Below are 19,614 nucleotides of genomic sequence, written 5' to 3'. Positions count from 1 at the left end.
TGTTTCCTGGAATAACCCATTAAAGGGTTCATATTGAAAATCACCAGCCCCCCAAACCCCACACACAAAAGTCAAAATAAGCAAACTTTTGTTACTTTTTAGTTACCAAACAGTTAACACAACCGAAACATAAAGAATGTGCACATTTTTAATCACAAATGATGACAACTGCAACTTAGTGAAGTGCATCATTTGTCTAAAAAGATTCAAATAAGGAGGAAGACGAGGCTAGTGGCCGTGCAAAGCCTTTCATGCACTGTGAACTTGTTTACCTGGTGAGATATTTAGAGCGTCGAAGATATTCCGACCCAGAGGCAGAGCCAGCATACCGGAGAAAAACAACGATCCTTAAAAAATTGGCATGAAAATTAGAGAGAAAGTATCGAACAAAGAGAAGCCCACGTCAGCTTCAAAAAAGATATTCAGACCTCAAAGTCAGACAGGCTACCTTGCTGTAACAGATTTATGAGGAGATCCTGGCGGGAACTGGTAAGTACTATTTAGTGAAATTAAAAAGCTAAAGGGAAATATTAAAGGGGTAGTCCAGGCAAAAACTTTTTTTATATATCAACTGGCTCCGGAAAGTTAAACAGATTTGTAAATTACTTCTATTAGAAAATCTTAATCCTTCCAATAGTTATTAGCTTCTGAAGTTTTCCCATCATGCACAGCTCCCGGGACGGGACATCATCATAGAGCAGTTAGACAGAAAATTTCAGAAGCTAATAACTATTGGAAGGATTAAGATTTTTTAATAGAAGTAATTTACAAATCTGTTTAACTTTCTGGAGCCAGTTGATATATATAAAAAAAAAGTTTTATATACCCCTTTAATGTAACGTTTCCCCTTTTTATTTTATTTTTATTTTTTTAAGGATCTCTGACACTGCATGTTTTGAGGCTAAGCCAGAAGGAATGGCACATATAAATGATTGACTTAGACTTGTCCTTCTTTAGGAATCCACTTCTGGCTTTGTCTTAAAAAACTGCTAAGTCAGATATCCCCCAAATTTATGAATCAAGGACAAGTATAAATCTAGTATTACAAAATTTTGTGTGGGAAAAAAAAGGCAAAGATCATCAGTTGTTAAAAACTTGGGGCTCCATAAAAATTTTTGAGTGCTCTTATGTTTTTTGTTGGTTATGGAGTCACGCTTTGCTCATGTTAGCAGGGGCAACTGTTGCAAATTTGGGCATACATATATACTCTTCCAGGATCTTGACTTGCAAACCCGCTGGATGCAAGAGAGTACAGGTAATGGAGAATGTTCCAGATAGATTGGAGATAAGGGTTAGCGTAGGCATGTGAGTATACATTTTCGAATATTAAAGGAGATCTGCATTATTAGGTAGGTAGGCCCCCTCCGGCCATGGATATAAATTTTGCAAGGGAAAATTCTTCACCTGCCTGCGCTCCCACGTTGCTCAGGTATAGGTCCCATTCCTCTTGAAATAATTTGAGAGGGTCTTGTAACGTCAGGGAAAGTCATCATATTACCAGTTGCAGCAATGTCCTGCCTTGGCGGCTGTTAGGCTGCGAAAACTGGCATGTAAATGATCACCACCACAATCATTTCCCTGACAGTTTGCTCAGCCTAGGATCGGCCCACGCGGGACATAGCCCATAAATGAGGTTCCTAGCCCATAGAACACCATTGTCTGAGGAACGGGACACACTACCAGATCTTAAAGCTAGAGCATTTTTTGTTTTGTAGTTTAATAAGTATTTTTAGGCAGCCAGGGCAAGGGTGGGGGAGTTCCCCAACTCATACCTAAAATAGATCTGCTAATGTGGAAGCACATTGTAAACTTAAAGGCTAAGTATAAGGAAATACAAGTTAGCCCCTCTCAGTAGGATAGGGGATAAGTTGTAGATTGCAGGTGGCCCAAGCGCTGTGCTCCCACGCGATCAGCTGTATGGAGCGTTGGCTCTAATACAGAGCGGTGCGTCAGGACCCCCGCCAGGAGCAGGGGCCACCACGCAGCCTCCATTATTCTCTATGGGAGAGACGTGCGTCCTCTGCTGTGGGCGGGGGTCTTGACGCGCTGGTCTGTATGATAGCAGGCGCACCATACAGCTGAGCGCGGGGGGCCACAGCACTCGGCCCAGCCACAATCTACAACTTATCCCCTATCCTGCTGATAGTGGATAATTTGGAGTTTAGGAGACATGTCCTTTAAACTATTACAATGGATTCCTCATTTTAAAGGGTTATTCCAGGGCAAAGAAATTTGGTCAAACTAGGCTCTGGCTCAAGCAAGTTAAATCTATTTGCATAAAAATTAGCTTGGCCAAAGCTTAATCACTAAAAAATATCTTATATGCGGAAGTTTATTTTGTACTTTTTTTAAACAAAGTCAATTTTTCAATCAATCAGGTTGCAATAACGCTAATACCATCAACACTAATGATGAGGATACTCACCCGGAAAGTGATGCAAACACTCCTGGAACACAGCCTGAGGTAGTAAGTTCTTTTGGTTGTTAGTTTGTTGGAAATTGAATTTTGAGACAACATGCTATGGGGAATGTAAGCTTGGGATGATGGTGAACCTAGCTTCAGCAGGAAATAGTATGCCAGGTACATGACATTCTAAGCAATTAAGTTAACACCTATCTCTATATTTCTTCAAAGGGCTTAACATTTGACCATGATAAAAGCACCCTTACCTTGACAGTTGTCACATCGGAGGATGGTGTGAACACCCCACATTCCAAAAAAGATGCATTTTGTCAAACTGAAGATTCAAATGTTGAAGAACTTATGGAAGAATTCCAAGTTCTGAAAGCATTAATGTTAGATGTTTCCCGCAAGGTAGATATCCTTCTACGCAATGCAGTGGAGAATAGTGAAGAATAGCTAAAAATCAAAGTTGCTTTTCTAACAGATGACAGAAGCACTTTTTGGAATGTCTATTTACATTGTTGAATAATGTTACAGTTAAGCTGTGATCAGGGTACACTTAGCTAACCTGCAGGTACCTACAGGTAGTGCAGGGGACGAGGAAAAAAATGGTACTTACCTTGGCCATGTCTGTACAAGGGTTAGATATACACATATCGAGTACACCAATTATGTAGAGAAAACAGAACTTTAAAGTTAAAACCACAAACACAAAAAAAAAAACCTCAGATTCGTGTTTCCCGGATTTGCAACGCCAGTGTTGGTGACTGTGGAAAAGGGAAGAGTAGAATAACTAATCTTGACTAAATACAATAGGCCCTTCATAATAGAGTGTGTATGGATTAAGGGAAAGCAAAACAGACAGTGGCAAGACAGTAGTGTTGCCCCTTTTTGTAAAAAATTTCCATGAACCCATCCAGACTATATTCTGAAGGGCCCGTTGTATGAAATCAATATCAGGTCTTCACCTCTACCCTTTTCCACAGTCCCCAACGCTGGCAGTGGTAATACTTGACCCTTTTTTTTCCTTTTTTTTTTTTTACCTTTCAAGAAAATTTCTCTTGCCTACATAATTGTTGTACTGTATATGTGGGTAGATTTAAGATTCAATCAAGTCTGTTTGGAATTTACAAGGTGTTATAGTGAAACCTCAGCATCTTCCCTTAGTACACTAATTGGCCAAGGGGTCAGCATTACTCATCTAATTAAAATAGTGTAACTGCGGAACTTTTTTTTTTTGTATTCAAATCATGACATTACTACGCAACGGCCACGGGCCAACTTCACTCTCACAAATGTATTAGCTACGTCTGCGTGAAAAGCTTAGTGAAATTATTTAGCTAAGGACCATACCCAAGCAGACAGACTTTGACCAATATTTAGAGATTACTAATGCTTAAAGGATATATCCGGCACTAATTTATTCCTCGCCCCCGGGCCCGGCCTGCCAAAAAATAGAAGACAAACTTTCACTTACATGCCTGCGCGCCCCGTCGCTCCGGTATGGCTCCTGTTCCTCCGGCAATGGTTCCCTATGGGCTTGGAACCTCAGCCTATCACCGGCTGCAGCGATGTCCCGCCTTGGCCGGTGATAGGCTGAGCGAACTGTCATGTAAAGGACCCCCCGCGATCATACACTATCCTTAAGATAGGTGAAAATGTTGCTTAGCGCAGGAGTGCCCCTTTAACACAAACAATACACTGTTACTATCTGTAAGTGCATGGGAAAATTGCCCGAACCATGCTGATCTGTCCCCTCTCTGTGTTCACAACATTCTACGATCTTATTTTCATGCTTTGATCTGCTAACAGATAAATCTCACCATTGTAGCTTAGAGACATGACGTGGCATAATACACAGGCCCTGCTGCATTATGTCACTTAGCTCAGCCTGGGATAGTTAGCTGGGGGTAGAGCAAAGAGATTTGAAGAGAGTAGGATGCAGGGAACATAGAGTGATGACAGTTAAAGGGGTTCTCCAGCGCTAATACAACTAATCCCCTATCTTAAGGATAGGGGATAAGATGTATGATCGCGGGGGTCCCGCTGTTGGGGACCCCCGCGATCTCTGCCGAGGAACCCCTTCTTACCTGCTGCACAGAGCTGTTACTAGCTCCATGGCAGTGATGTCCGATCACAGTGCCGGCGGCCGATGACGTCATAGCTCCGCCCCCTGTGACATCACGCCCCGCCCCCGTAATACAAGTCTATGGGAGGGCTTCCTTAAGATAGGGGATAAGTTGTATTAGCGCCGGAGAACCCCTTTAAAGGGCCACTACACTGGATTGGTTGTTAGTTTCCAAATAAGGGGGCAATAAAGGTTAACAGATTTGTAAATTACTTATATTCCAGATTACTTACAGTAATTATTAACATTTGGATACTACAGAGTAAATAAAATTTGGTAGGAAATTCAGATTGGTGTGGTCAACAATTCGCTCTGAAGACACCTGGTGTCCGTATCAGGAAATGTCCAAAGTTGTCAAGCAAAAAGGCGAGGAAATATATGCTGCTCCTGACAATTCATGATACGGGCACCAGATGTCAGCAGAGAGCAATATGGACAAGATGGTACCAACACAAATCGTAAAGGAAAAAAGGAAAGCATTTACTCAGTGGTATTCAAACGCTAAGAAGTAATGCAAGGATTGATTTTTTTTCTCTGTGAAATAACTTACAAATCTGGATATCTTTCCGGCACTTATTAACAAAATGTTTGCCAGGGGAGTACACCTTTCAGCATGTTTGGTGAAATAGTTCGACAGCATTAACTGACCTTATAAATTTTAACTGCAGGGAAAATATGTAATAGTTTGCAGGTCAATAGTATACTTGAACGTCTTATTTTTTTTTATTTTGCACCTTTTTTTTTGGTGGGGGGCACAAGTTCTTAGATGGAATACTTTTCAAAGACCTCCTACTTCTTAAAGTTCAGGGAGATGAGTGAGAACTAGCCACACTAGTTTGTCTTGGCTTGGGAGTGTTAGGTATGGAAATTTCATTTTTGACAAAGAGCAAAAAACCAGCTGAGGGTGTTTGACTAATTTCTGTTCCCAAAAAAGATTGATCACCACTACCACCAGGATTAGTGACAACCTGTGATGTGTCTTGAGATATAGTTTTAACTAATCCCACTGTTTCACAGTCTTGACTAGTTAGGTCTATTGGTGACATTTTAAAATAGATGGTAGACTGTTGAGATATGTCACTAGAATCTACATCAGAGGGAACAAGTATTGGTGAAATATGTGATAGTGTTTGCAAAGCGGCCGGGGATGGAGTACAGACTTGGGTTGGCGTTATTGCTGGCGAGCTAACATCATTTCGGTCGACTACTTTTTGCAACAAATGTCTCACTTCTCTAAGCACATTTGTCATTGTACATAATTATTGGCAAATAATGCTAGAAGATTGGCCAAGTACCTGCACCATTTCTCCTTGTTTAACATTTTTAGAAATGTACTGTGTCAATTTTTGAGAAAGGTTATGTATGGTGTCCTCTTCGGAAATATGTTGCCCGGAAGGTAGTAAAGTTGAAGAATCTTGCTGGGAGACAATTGAAGATGGACCTGGGGATTCTGTGATAAGCTCATCTCCATCACTGGAGTCTATTTTTGGGGGAAACAAAAAATATGCTGTTAAATTTTGGTAAAACTTAAAGGCAAAATTCGTAAAACCACTTTAACAATAAAACATACCTTCAATGCCCGCCATCACATCAAAGCTGCCAATCCCACTTATCTGTTCTCTTCGAAAGGTGTCCGCAACTATCTCCTCAGTTTGGCAAAGTTTAAGTTTAATGGCAGGACCACCACCCGTCTGCTTTGAATGTTGATCTATTTTCTTCAGTTTTTCCTTCACTTGCCTCTTGCAATCATACCACTTGTGGATGATATTTGCAACACTCCTTTTCGCAACTCCCAAGGCATTAACTTTTGAACAGATTTCTCGCCAAATTCTAGTCTTGTTAGCCTTTGGTAGTTTGTCACTAATCCTACCATACAGCTGATCATAATTTGCTTTGACCTAGAACATTAGCAAAAAGATGAGACCCAAAAAAAATAAAAAATAAAAAAATGGAACAATAAGAGCAACTGGTAATGTTACCAATAAAATGTAAAATCACTATTTGCCCAAAAAAATAAAAAAAACAGTAGGCACACATTTCACACATAGCCTAAGGTAGGGGATCAGTAAGAGATCGCAGGGGGTCCGACAGCTGGAGGCAAACACTATCTCCGGGACAGGGTCTCGGATACAGGCAAGCCAGAAATAATTGACAAATACATCATAAGGTGCGTCAAACACGCCCCCTAGATACAGTTCTATTGCAGGGCAGGAGCGCTGCTTTTATCAATCTCCAGCTCTGCCATATAACCGAATGGTGGAGGCCTGTTGTCCTCATCTTTGGCTGGGTTTGAAAACGATACTATCATGCAGGGAGCATGGGTAAAACAAGGCTCCGTTCTGTAGAGCGCGGGGGGCCTCAGTGGTCGGAAACCCGGCAATCTAATACTTATCCCCTATCCTTAGAATATGGGATAATTGATCATTAATGGTGAAAACTAATTTCAAAAATAAAGGAATGAGGCCAAGAAAGTTAAGCAGATTTTGATCTTACTTATAGTAAAAAATGAACATCATTCATGAAGTTAGTAGATGCAGAATAGTACATATGTAATTCTTCTCTTTGTAGAATGCTCTCTGCTGACATGATGAGCACAGTGCTCTCTGCTGACATTATTATAAGAAGAAGACCAAGTTTGTTATCTAGCGCTCCAACCGATTGGGAGATGTTGTCCATAGAGTGATTTGAACCCAAGACCCCAGTGATGCAGGTCAACAGTACTAACCACTGAGCCACCGTGCTGCCCTTAGCAGATACATATATAATGTACAGAGCTCTCAGCACAGAGCAGTGTGCACATGTCATCAGAGAGCACTGTGTCAGAAAAAAAAAAGATTTTTATCATGAGTATTCAGCAGCTAAGAATTCCTGGAAGAATTAAGAATTATTATGTGAAGCAATTTCGAATTAGGTTTTACTTGCTTCGAAAAATTTAAGGAAATTTTAAAAGGTTTTCAGCGGAGTAACCCTTTAAGGTCCATAAGAAGCAAAAGTGGCCAAAAACAAAGATAAATTGGAAAAGGATTAGTGTGTGAGAAAAAAAAGCCAGACAGGGACAAGGTCTATAGCAGGGGTCTCAAACTAAAATTAGCTGTGGGCCACTGGAGGTAGCGGCTGGGTGAGACTGGGCCGCAAGCGTCACTCACATTGGATGCCCCCATCGTGCGCCACTAGCAGTATCCCCACAATACGTAGAATAGATTCAACACATTAGGAGCAGATTCCCCACATTAGGTGGGTTGGGCTTTTGAGCACAGGCTGGGGGTGGCCTTTGGCCCAGGCCTGGGGTCATGTGCTACACTGGGGAGAGGGGGGTTAATGCTGCCGCGGGGTGAGGAGTTAACGAAACCGCTGCCATGGGGTGAGGGGTTAACTGAACCCCTCAACCCATGGCAGCAGTAGCGTTAACCTCTCACCCCGTGGCAGCGATAACGCTGCCGCTGCCATGGGGTGAGGGGTTAAGTTAACCCCTCACCCCATGGCAGCGTGAGCGTTAACCCCTCACCCCGCGGCAGCATTAATGAAGAATACATACTCACCAGCTCCTCGCGTGGCGTCTTCCTCTCCCGGCGGCGCTCCTCGACTGAGGCGCAGGCCGGCGACGTCACTGTCATGTGACGTTACATTGTCACATGACAGTGAGGATCCGCGCGGCGCACGGAAGAAGAGACTCCGCACCGATGGCACCAGGGTAGGTAAGTAAATTCTGGGTTCGCCATCACTGGGTTAGTGAATGGAGGAGCGGAAGCTGTAACTTCCGCTCCACCATGCTAAAATGCAGGGGCGGGGGGCAGTGCCAGCGGGCCATAAAACTTTGTTCCGCGGGCCACCAGTTTGAAACCCCTGGCTATAGCATCGTCGTATATAAAACAGGAAATACTTGACACGAATCACATGTTATTGGCAGTGACACTTAGGACATATTTAAAACGTATCTGAGTTTTAAATTAGATACACACAACAGCTAGTGACCCAAGTTTTTTAAACAAAAATAAAAAGGAGGTGGAACAATGACAAGTAACAACACCCCCCCCAACAACAAAATAAAAAATAATTAAAAAAAAAATAGGACATACCTCAACGACATGCAAATGTTTTTCGGCAGCTGTGAAGCGTTTTTTACGGATGTCTGCAGTCTCTTCCACACCTTCATCCTCAGCATATTCCGCCTCCTCTGGAACACCTTCCTCTGTACCTTCGAGATGAGGTTGGGACAGCTCCAAAGCAGCAGGGGGGGGACATCTTTGGAGGCCTTGTCTTTAGAACAGGAAGGGAGGTTTGCACTCACACTCCTATCATCTTCCTCCTGAGGAAATTGCAAATTCAGGAAGGCAAGAAACGCTTGGGAAATTGCTTCTCTCTGACTAGACATGCAGAGAAAATGGCGGGCAACGTTCTTCTCCTCACACTTCTCATCGGAGAGGAAATGGACAAATATCACGAGAATTTACTAGTTGCGACACAAAAACCCGCCTGCGACAAATAAACCCGATTGCGACAAAATGTGCGACACAATAATAAATTGATACGGAAAAAATATGGTCGGCTTGAAGCCCAAAAAAAAAAAAACGACATTTTAAAAATCGTACAGCTGCGACAAAAAAATCCGACTGCGCCCAAAAAAATCCGACGGCGACAACACTTGCGACAAATTAATAAATTGATAGGGAAAAAGATGGTCGGGTTAAAAGCCCCCCCAAAAAAAACAACCCAACTTTTTTGATAAATGAGGGACATTATGTCCAATTTGCTTTTTTCTTCCATTTTTTGGTTTAGTTCCAATACACACAAAGGGAATAAACATGTGTATAGAAAAACATGTTACTGCAATCCTTTTCTGTGAGAAATACTTCATTTTCTAGAAAAATTTCAGGGGTGCCAACATTTACAGCCATGACTGTATATGGTCAATATTGTACCTCTGCAGCAGTCCAGGCACTGTGCTTGTGTTCATGTCTTCCACATGTTGAGCTGTTTTTAACATCTAATATATTTGTCTTAATAAAGCTTTTGTTATTAAATGAAGTGGTATTCAAAACCAGGGCTGTGGAGTCGGTAGATAAATGTTCCGACTCCGACTCCACAGTTTTTTGTACTTCCGACTCCTCTGTATTAATATGCGAATGTATTTATAAACACTTACAGTTGAATCCAAGAAGCTGTTCCACCAAGTTCTTCTAAGCTCTTCTAGCAGAGAGAGGTAGTTGGGCAGAAGCTGCTGTCTTCTCCTTTTTGTGTGCTGATCTGCTGCTGAAGATAGGGCAGTGGGGGGATCCAGGAAGGGGCATTTATTATAAAACATAAAGTTTAAAGAATTTAAACAGATTTGTAAATTACTTCTATTAAAAAATCTTAATCCTTCCAGTGCTTATCAGCTGCTGAATACTACAGAGGAAATACTTTGCCTTTTGCAACACAGAGCTCTCTTCTGAATCACAAGCACAGTGCTCTCTGCTGACATCTCTGTCCATTTTAAGAACTGTCCAGAGTAGGAGAAAATCCCCATAGCAAACATATGCTGCTCTGGACAGTTTCTAAAATGGACAGAGGTGTCAGCAGAGAGCACTGAGCTCGTGATGTCAGCAGAGAGCTCTGTGTTCCAAAAAGAAAATAATTTCCTCTGTAGTATTAAGCAGCTAATAAGTACTGGAAGGATTAAGATTTTTTAATAGAAGTAATTTACAAATCTGTTTAAATTCTGGCACCAGTTGATTAAAAAAAAAGTTTTCCACCGGAGTACCCCTTTAAGCTAACAATCAGAGTTTACACGTTTTTATAGCCTTAGCTGAATGGCAGCAGTTTTTCCAATGGTTTACAGCTTCAGTCTTGAACTATTAACTTGAACTATTCCCTTCACTTATACAAGTGTCTCTAGTCCTGCAAAAAACATATTTCCTTAACCCCTTATCAGTGAGAGGTTAGGTTACCCATGGGTTCCCTGTAACAGCAGAACACAACACTATGGAAAGTATAAGTATTGCCGCTCCTAATTGTGCGTTGTGTGCCATATAGTGCAGCACATTAAAAGCTTCTTCACGGTCACTTAACGTGTTGGTTTTGCGGTTACGTGAGGCACTGCATGCATTGGTCTTTATTCTTACAGTAGAGAAGTCATTAATTATAACTTTTTGTGAATTGGGACATTTAAACTTGCTTTTTTTTTTATTCCAATCTAAATTTAGTAGGAGTTGGAGTCGGTGCATTGTTTGCCGACTCCGACTCCAGGTACCCACAATTTCGGCCGACTCTGACTCCTCGACTCCGACTCCACAGCCCTGTTCAAAACTCAATTTTTTTTTCTTTTGGTGGTGTTTTTTTTTTACATAGAAAAAGGGGGTAATTTGAACTTTTAATGTGTGTCTTTTAAACTATTATTAGGGGACTTTTAGGAGGAATCATTAGATTTCTCATACAGATCAATGCAGTTCTATTGAACTCCATTGATCTGTGTGCTCTGCGCTTCATTGATAAAGCCTGGTCCAGCCAGACTGTATCAATGACAGAGCCACGAACAGCAGGGAACAACAGGTAAGCCCTCCGGCTACCTCTACAGTGGATCCCCCGCCCACGATCCCATTTGCCCACCAGGGAGCATTTACATGTCCTTTTAGATGCCGCTGCCTGCTTTGACAGCGGTGATCTAAAGGGTTAATAGCCACCCTGGGCAAACCGGCTAATAGCCGCATGCCGGATATTAGCGGTGGCCCCCAGCTACTGAAATCAGCTGAGGGCCACCAGGTACGGAGTGGTCTCGAGTCAGGAGCCAGCTCCATACACCCTAAGCTGCTGTGATTGTCTGGGGCTATCAGAAGCAGGTCTAGAGGCCTAAAAAATCATGGGCCCAGGATTTCCACATCTCTGATGTTTATCAACTAGCTAGATAGGTAATAGTGCAGTACAGAAACAGTAAGCAAAAAGAATAAACAGAGAACAAGCCAAGAATAAATGCCGATAAACCAGGAGATACAATCACAAAGCCAGTAGCAAGAAAGAATCCAATCTTCCAGGCAAGGAACACTGGAGTGAGTGGTGTATAGTTAGCCAGCCTAGAGAGGTGAGGACACCGGGACTGAACACTATTGGACCAGGCGTCACAAGTTTTCGGCGACAAGTTGCATCGGCTGAAAGTACCCTGAAATGTCAGACCATGCTGGAGCAGGTTTAGATACAGTCTAAAGCATAGATCCCGAATCCTCATATTTAGATATGCCCCTCTATGTATAAATATATGCCCCTCTGTGCCCACTCATAAAAATGCTCCCTGTACCCCCTCATATGTCCCTTTGTGCCCCCTCATGTATAAATATATGCCCCTCTGTGCCCACTCATAAAAATGCTCCCTGTACCCCCCTCATATGTCCCTTTGTGCCCCCTCATGTATAAATATATGCCCCTTTGTGCCCCCTCATATAATAATGCCCGATGTATAAATATGCCCCTCTGTGCCCCATTTATAAATAAATATGCCCCTTATGAATAAATAATGTCCCCCCTCATATGTAAATATGTCCTTCTGTGCCTTTGTGTATAAAAAATGCCCCTCATTGCCCCCTTATGTATAAATATATTCCTCTATGTACATCCTCATATAAAAAAAATGTCCCTCTGTGCCCCATTATGTACGAATATTCCCTTCTAAGCCCCCTTTATGTACACATATATGCCCCCTTTGTGCCCGTTTATTTATAACTATGCATCCTTGTTTATTGTCTGGTATACATAAATGACCCTGAGGCCAAACCTGAAATATAAAACCAATAATACTTACCTGCTCCGGTTCCCACGATGCTCGGATCTCCTCTCTCCTCTTCAGCCTATGAGGCGCAGTGCAGGGATTCCCCGGCCGGCGTGATGACGTCATACCACTGCAGGGGGACCCCGTACAATAGGCTGCTGAGGTGTCTACAGTCTATGAGTGAATGGCGGAGGAGAGAGATGACAGCGCGCCCGACAGTCACTGTAATGTCTCTGCTCCATAACGGCTGTGCGGAACCTTCGTGCGGCTCCACGGGAGCGGATTAGATGTAACACCACATATGTTTCCCGCGTTAATTCACTTTCGTTTTGTACTTCCCTGTGTGAGGTGAATGTGATGGCGAAGAAGACGGAACCAGAGTTGTCATGGAGACCGCCGAGCGAAGGGGCTGTGGGGGGGAGCATCCTGGGTGAGTACATGAGGAGGTACAGCTCGTCCTGTACTTCAGTGTTTCCCAACCAGGGTGCCTCCAGCTGTTGCTAAACTACAACTCCCAGCATGCCCGGACAGCCTTCGGCTGTCCGGGCATGCTGGGAGTTGTAGTTTAACAACAGCTGGAGGCACCCTGGTTGGGAAACACCTGTTGCAGTTCCTTCCTATAGGTATCTACTGTATTCCCCTAACCTGTGCAACTCCAGCTGTTGTAGGACTACAACTCCCAGCATGCTGGTCCTGCAGCTGAATGAATAGGAAGTGTATGAAATAGAATGAATGGGAAGTTGTGGGAATCTACAGACGTGATGGAGAAATATGACACCTGACTGTCCTGTGTACCCAAAAACTACAACTCCCAGCATGCTCGGACAACTTAACCCCTTAAAGGGGTAGTCCAGTGGTGAAAAACGTATCCCCTATCCTAAGGATAGGGGATAAGTTTGAGATCGCGGGGGTCCGACCGCTGGGCCGGCCAGATAGCGGGTGTTGACCTCCACATGAAGCGACGGCCGACACGTCCCCTCAATACATCTCTATGGCAGAGCCGGAGATTGCCGAAGGCAGCGCTCCGGCTCTGCCATAGAGTTGTATTGAGGGGGCGTGTTGGCCGCCGCTTCGTGCGGAGGTTGACACGCCCCCTTCCCGCAGGCTGTCGGGGCTCCGTACAGGAGATCGCGGGGGGGGGGGGGGGGGGCCCAGCGGTCGGACCCCCCCGCGATCTGCAACTTATCCCCTATCCTTAAAATAGGGGATAAGTTGTTCACCACTGAATATCTCCTTTAAGGCCACACGAGCCGTAAATGTGGTCCTGGGTGTGAACAGGGACTATATTATCCCCTCCTCATATATAGACTGATGGACAATCCTTGTGGGAACAGGGACTATATCATCCCCTCCTCATATATAGACTGATGGACAATCCTGGTGTGAACAGAGACTATATTATCCCCTCCTCATGTATATACTGATGGACAATCCTGGTGTGAACAGGGACTATATTATCCCCTCCTCATATATATAGACTGATGGACAATCCTGGTGTGAACAGGGACTATATTATCCCCTCCTCATATATATAGACTGATGGACAATCCCGGTGTGAACAGGGACTATATTATCCCCTCCTCATATATAGACTGATGGACAATCCTGGTGTGAACAGAGACTATATTATCTCCTCCTCATACATAGACTGATGGACAATCCTGGTGTGAACAGGGACTATATTATCCCTCCTCATATATATAGACTGATGGACAATCCTGGTGTGAACAGGGACTATATTATCCCCTCCTCATATATATAGACTGATGGACAATCCTGGTGTGAACAGGGACTATATTATCCCCTCCTCATATATAGACTGATGGACAATCCTGGTGTGAACAGGGACTATATTCTCCCCTCCTCATATATAGACTGATGGACAATCCTGGTGTGAACAGGGACTATATTATCCCCTCCTCATATATAGACTGATGGACAATCCTGGTGTGAACAGAGACTATATTATCCCCTCCTCATATATATACTGATGGACAATCCTGGTGTGAACAGAGACTATATTATCCCCTCCTCATATATAGACTGATGGGACAATCCTGGTGTGAACAGGGACTATATTATCCCCTCCTCATATATAGACTGATGGACAATCCTGGTGTGAACAGGGACTATATTATCCCCTCCTCATATATAGACTGATGGACAATCCTGGTGTGAACAGAGACTATATTATCCCCTCCTCATATATAGACTGATGGGACAATCCTGGTGTGAACAGGGACTATATTATCCCCTCCTCATATATAGACTGATGGACAATCCTGGTGTGAACAGAGACTATATTATCCCTCCTCATATATAGACTGATGGTCAATCCTGGTGTGAACAGGGACTATATTATCCCCTCCTCATATATAGACTGATGGACAATCCTGGTGTGAACAGGGACTATATTATCCCCTCCTCATATATAGACTGATGGACAATCCTGGTGTGAACAGGGACTATATTATCCCCTCCTCATATATAGACTGATGGACAATCCTGGTGTGAACAGAGACTATATTATCCCCTCCTCATATATAGACTGATGGACAATCCTGGTGTGAACAGGGACTATATTATCCCCTCCTCATATATAGACTGATGGACAATCCTGGTGTGAACAGAGACTATATTATCCCCTCCTCATATATAGACTGATGGACAATCCTGGTGTGAACAGAGACTATATTATCCCCTCCTCATATATAGACTGATGGACAGTCCTGGTGTGAACAGGGACTATATTATCCCCTCCTCATATATAGACTGATGGACAATCCTGGTGTGAACAGGGACTATATTATCCCCTCCTCATATATAGACTGATGGACAATCCTGGTGTGAACAGGGACTATATTATCCCCTCCTCATATATAGACTGATGGACAATCCTGGTGTGAACAGGGACTATATTATCTCTCCTCATATATAGACTGATGGACAATCCTGGTGTGAACAGGGACTATATTATCCCCTCCTCATATATAGACTGATGGACAGTCCTGGTGTGAACAGAGACTATATTATCCCCTCCTCATATATAGACTGATGGACAATCCTGGTGTGAACAGAGACTATATTATCCCCTCCTCATATATAGACTGATGGACAGTCCTGGTGTTAACAGGGACTATATTATCCCCTCCTCATATATAGACTGATGGACAGTCCTGGTGTGAACAGGGACTATATTATCCCCTCCTCATATATAGACTGATGGACAATCCTGGTGTGAACAGGGACTATATTATCCCCTCCTCATATATAGACTGATGGACAATCCTGGTGTGAACAGGGACTATATTATCTCTCCTCATATATAGACTGATGGACAATCCTGGTGTGAACAGGGACTATATTATCCCCTCCTCATATATAGACTGATGGACAATCCTGGTGTGAACAGGGACTATATTATCCCCTCCTCATATATAGACTGATGGACAATCCTGGTGTGAACAGAGACTATATTATCCCCTCCTCATATATAGACTGATGGACAATCCTGGTGTGAACAGAGACTATATTATCCCCTCCTCATATATAGACTGATGGACAATCCTGGTGTGAACAGGGACTATATTATCCCCTCCTCATATATAGACTGATGGACAATCCTGGTGTGAACAGAGACTATATTATCCCCTCCTCATATATATACTGATGGACAGTCCTGGTGTGAACAGAGACTATATTATCCCCTCCTCATATATAGACTGATGGACAATCCTGGTGTGAACAGGGACTATATTATCCCCTCCTCATATATAGACTGATGGACAATCCTGGTGTGAACAGGGACTATATTCTCCCCTCCTCATATATAGACTGATGGACAATCCTGGTGTGAACAGGGACTATATTCTCCCCTCCTCATATATAGACTGATGGACAATCCTGGTGTGAACAGGGACTATATTATCCCCTCCTCATATATAGACTGATGGACAATCCTGGTGTGAACAGGGACTATATTATCCCCTCCTCATATATAGACTGATGGACAATCCTGGTGTGAACAGGGACTATATTATCCCCTCCTCATATATAGACTGATGGACAATCCTGGTGTGAACAGGGACTATATTATCCCCTCCTCATATATAGACTGATGGACAATCCTGGTGTGAACAGAGACTATATTATCCCCTCCTCATATATAGACTGATGGACAATCCTGGTGTGAACAGAGACTATATTATCCCCTCCTCATGTATAGACTGATGGACAATCCTGGTGTGAACAGAGACTATATTATCCCCTCCTCATATATAGACTGATGGACAATCCCGGTGTGAACAGGGACTATATTATCCCCTCCTCATATATAGACTGATGGACAATCCTGGTGTGAACAGAGACTATATTATCCCCTCCTCATGTATAGACTGATGGACAATCCTGGTGTGAACAGAGACTATATTATCTCCTCCTCATATATAGACTGATGGACAATCCTGGTGTGAACAGAGACTATATTATCCCCTCCTCATATATAGACTGATGGACAATCCTGGTGTGAACAGAGACTATATTATCCCCTCCTCATGTATAGACTGATGGACAATCCTGGTGTGAACAGGGACTATATTATCCTCTCCTCATATATAGACTGATGGACAATCCTGGTGTGAACAGAGACTATATTATCTCCTCCTCATATATAGACTGATGGGACAATCCTGGTGTGAACAGGGACTATATTATCCCCTCCTCATATATAGACTGATGGACAGTCCTGGGTGTGAACAGGGACTATATTATCCCCTCCTCATATATAGACTGATGGACAGTCCTGGGTGTGAACAGAGACTATATTATCCCTCCTCATATATAGACTGATGGACAATCCTGGTGTGAACAGGGACTATATTATCCCCTCCTCATATATAGACTGATGGACAATCCTGGTGTGAACAGAGACTATATTATCCCCTCCTCATATATAGACTGATGGACAGTCCTGGTGTGAACAGGGACTTTATTATCCCCTCCTCATATATAGACTGATGGACAGTCCTGGTGTGAACAGGGACTATATTATCCCCTCCTCATATATAGACTGATGGACAGTCCTGGTGTGAACAGGGACTATATTATCCCCTCCTCATATATAGACTGATGGACAATCCTGGTGTGAACAGAGACCATATTATCCCCTCCTCATATATAGACTGATGGACAGTCCTGGTGTGAACAGGGACTATATTATCCCCTCCTCATATATAGACTGATGGACAATCCTGGTGTGAACAGGGACTATATTATCCCCTCATATATAGACTGATGGACAATCCTGGTGTGAACAGGGACTATATTATCCCCTCCTCATATATAGACTGATGGACAATCCTGGTGTGAACAGAGACTATATTATCCCCTCCTCATATATAGACTGATGGGACAATCCTGGTGTGAACAGGGACTATATTATCCCTCCTCATATATAGACTGATGGACAATCCTGGTGTGAACAGAGACTATATTATCCCCTCCTCATATATAGACTGATGGACAGTCCTGGTGTGAACAGAGACTATATTATCCCCTCCTCATATATAGACTGATGGACAATCCTGGTGTGAACAGAGACTATATTATCTCCTCCTCATATATAGACTGATGGACAATCCTGGTGTGAACAGAGACTATATTATCCCCTCCTCATGTATAGACTGATGGACAATCCTGGTGTGAACAGGGACTATATTATCTCCTCCTCATATATAGACTGATGGACAATCCTGGTGTGAACAGAGACTATATTATCTCCTCCTCATATATAGACTGATGGGACAATCCTGGTGTGAACAGAGACTATATTATCCCCTCCTCATGTATAGACTGATGGACAATCCTGGTGTGAACAGGGACTATATTATCTCCTCCTCATATATAGACTGATGGACAATCCTGGTGTGAACAGAGACTATATTATCTCCTCCTCATATATAGACTGATGGGACAATCCTGGTGTGAACAGGGACTATATTATCCCCTCCTCATATATAGACTGATGGACAGTCCTGGGTGTGAACAGGGACTATATTATCCCCTCCTCATATATAGACTGATGGACAGTCCTGGGTGTGAACAGAGACTATATTATCCCTCCTCATATATAGACTGATGGACAATCCTGGTGTGAACAGAGACTATATTATCCCCTCCTCATATATAGACTGATGGACAATCCTGGTGTGAACAGGGACTATATTATCCCCTCCTCATATATAGACTGATGGACAGTCCTGGTGTGAACAGAGACTATATTATCCCTCCTCATATATAGACTGATGGACAATCCTGGTGTGAACAGAGACTAAATTATCCCCTCCTCATATATAGACTGATGGACAATCCTGGTGTGAACAGGGACTATATTATCCCCTCCTCATATATAGACTGATGGACAGTCCTGGTGTGAACAGGGACTATATTATCCCCTCCTCATATATAGACTGATGGACAGTCCTGGTGTGAACAGGGACTATATTATCCCCTCCTCATATATAGACTGATGGACAGTCCTGGTGTGAACAGGGACTATATTATCCCCTCCTCATATATAGACTGATGGACAATCCTGGTGTGAACAGAGACCATATTATCCCCTCCTCATATATAGACTGATGGACAGTCCTGGTGTGAACAGGGACTATATTATCCCCTCCTCATATATAGACTGATGGACAATCCTGGTGTGAACAGGGACTATATTATCCCCTCATATATAGACTGATGGGACAATCCTGGGTGTGAACAGGGACTATATTATCCCCTCCTCATATATAGACTGATGGGACAATCCTGGTGTGAACAGGGACTATATTATCCCCTCCTCATATATAGACTGATGGACAATCCTGGTGTGAACAGGGACTATATTATCCCCTCCTCATATATAGACTGATGGACAATCCTGGTGTGAACAGGGACTATATTATCCCCTCCTCATATATAGACTGATGGACAATCCTGGTGTGAACAGGGACTATATTATCCCCTCCTCATATATAGACTGATGGACAATCCTGGTGTGAACAGGGACTATATTATCCCCTCCTCATATATAGACTGATGGACAATCCTGGTGTGAACAGGGACTATATTATCCCTCCTCATATATAGACTGATGGACAATCCTGGTGTGAACAGGGACTATATTATCCCCTCCTCATATATAGACTGATGGACAATCCTGGTGTGAACAGAGATTATATTATCCCCTCCTCATATATAGACTGATGGACAATCCTGGTGTGAACAGGGACTATATTATCCCCTCCTCATATATAGACTGATGGACAATCCTGGTGTGAACAGGGACTATATTATCCC

At 43.1% G+C, this 19,614-nt stretch overlaps 2 protein-coding genes across 15 annotated transcripts in view; one reads left to right on the top strand and one right to left on the bottom strand.

Annotated features, from left to right (window-relative positions):
• The window catches only part of LOC130367541 (uncharacterized), a 459,996-nt gene that overhangs the window by 83,546 nt on the left and 356,836 nt on the right, over positions 1-19,614 (top strand). For 3 of the 14 annotated variants that reach the window (XM_056569984.1, XM_056569990.1, XM_056569989.1), the window contains 2 exons: positions 205-489; positions 2,379-2,464. Coding sequence is in view for 5 of the 14 variants with exons in the window: in XM_056569992.1 (XP_056425967.1) it covers positions 12,625-12,697 (73 nt within the window). In the remaining 9 variants the exon portion in view is untranslated. Of the gene's footprint in view, positions 1-102; positions 490-2,378; positions 2,468-12,099; positions 12,698-19,614 lie in introns of those variants that run through there. The other 11 variants (XM_056569981.1, XM_056569988.1, XM_056569986.1 and 8 more) reach the window with 5 other exon arrangements.
• LOC130367246 (t-SNARE domain-containing protein 1-like) lies at positions 3,504-9,486 on the bottom strand. The gene is made up of 4 exons (XM_056569652.1): positions 9,452-9,486; positions 8,609-8,789; positions 6,103-6,430; positions 3,504-6,012 (listed from the first exon to the last, which is right to left on the bottom strand). The coding sequence occupies exons 1-4, from the start codon at positions 9,484-9,486 to the stop codon at positions 5,792-5,794; spliced, it is 765 nt and encodes a 254-aa protein (XP_056425627.1). The 3' UTR covers positions 3,504-5,791.

The sequence above is a fragment of the Hyla sarda genome, chromosome 4 (genome assembly GCF_029499605.1).
Source record: "Hyla sarda isolate aHylSar1 chromosome 4, aHylSar1.hap1, whole genome shotgun sequence".
Taxonomy (NCBI): Eukaryota; Metazoa; Chordata; class Amphibia; order Anura; family Hylidae; genus Hyla; species Hyla sarda.
Note: the sequence above shows the minus strand (reverse complement) of the source record. Positions and strands in the feature narration are given on the sequence as shown.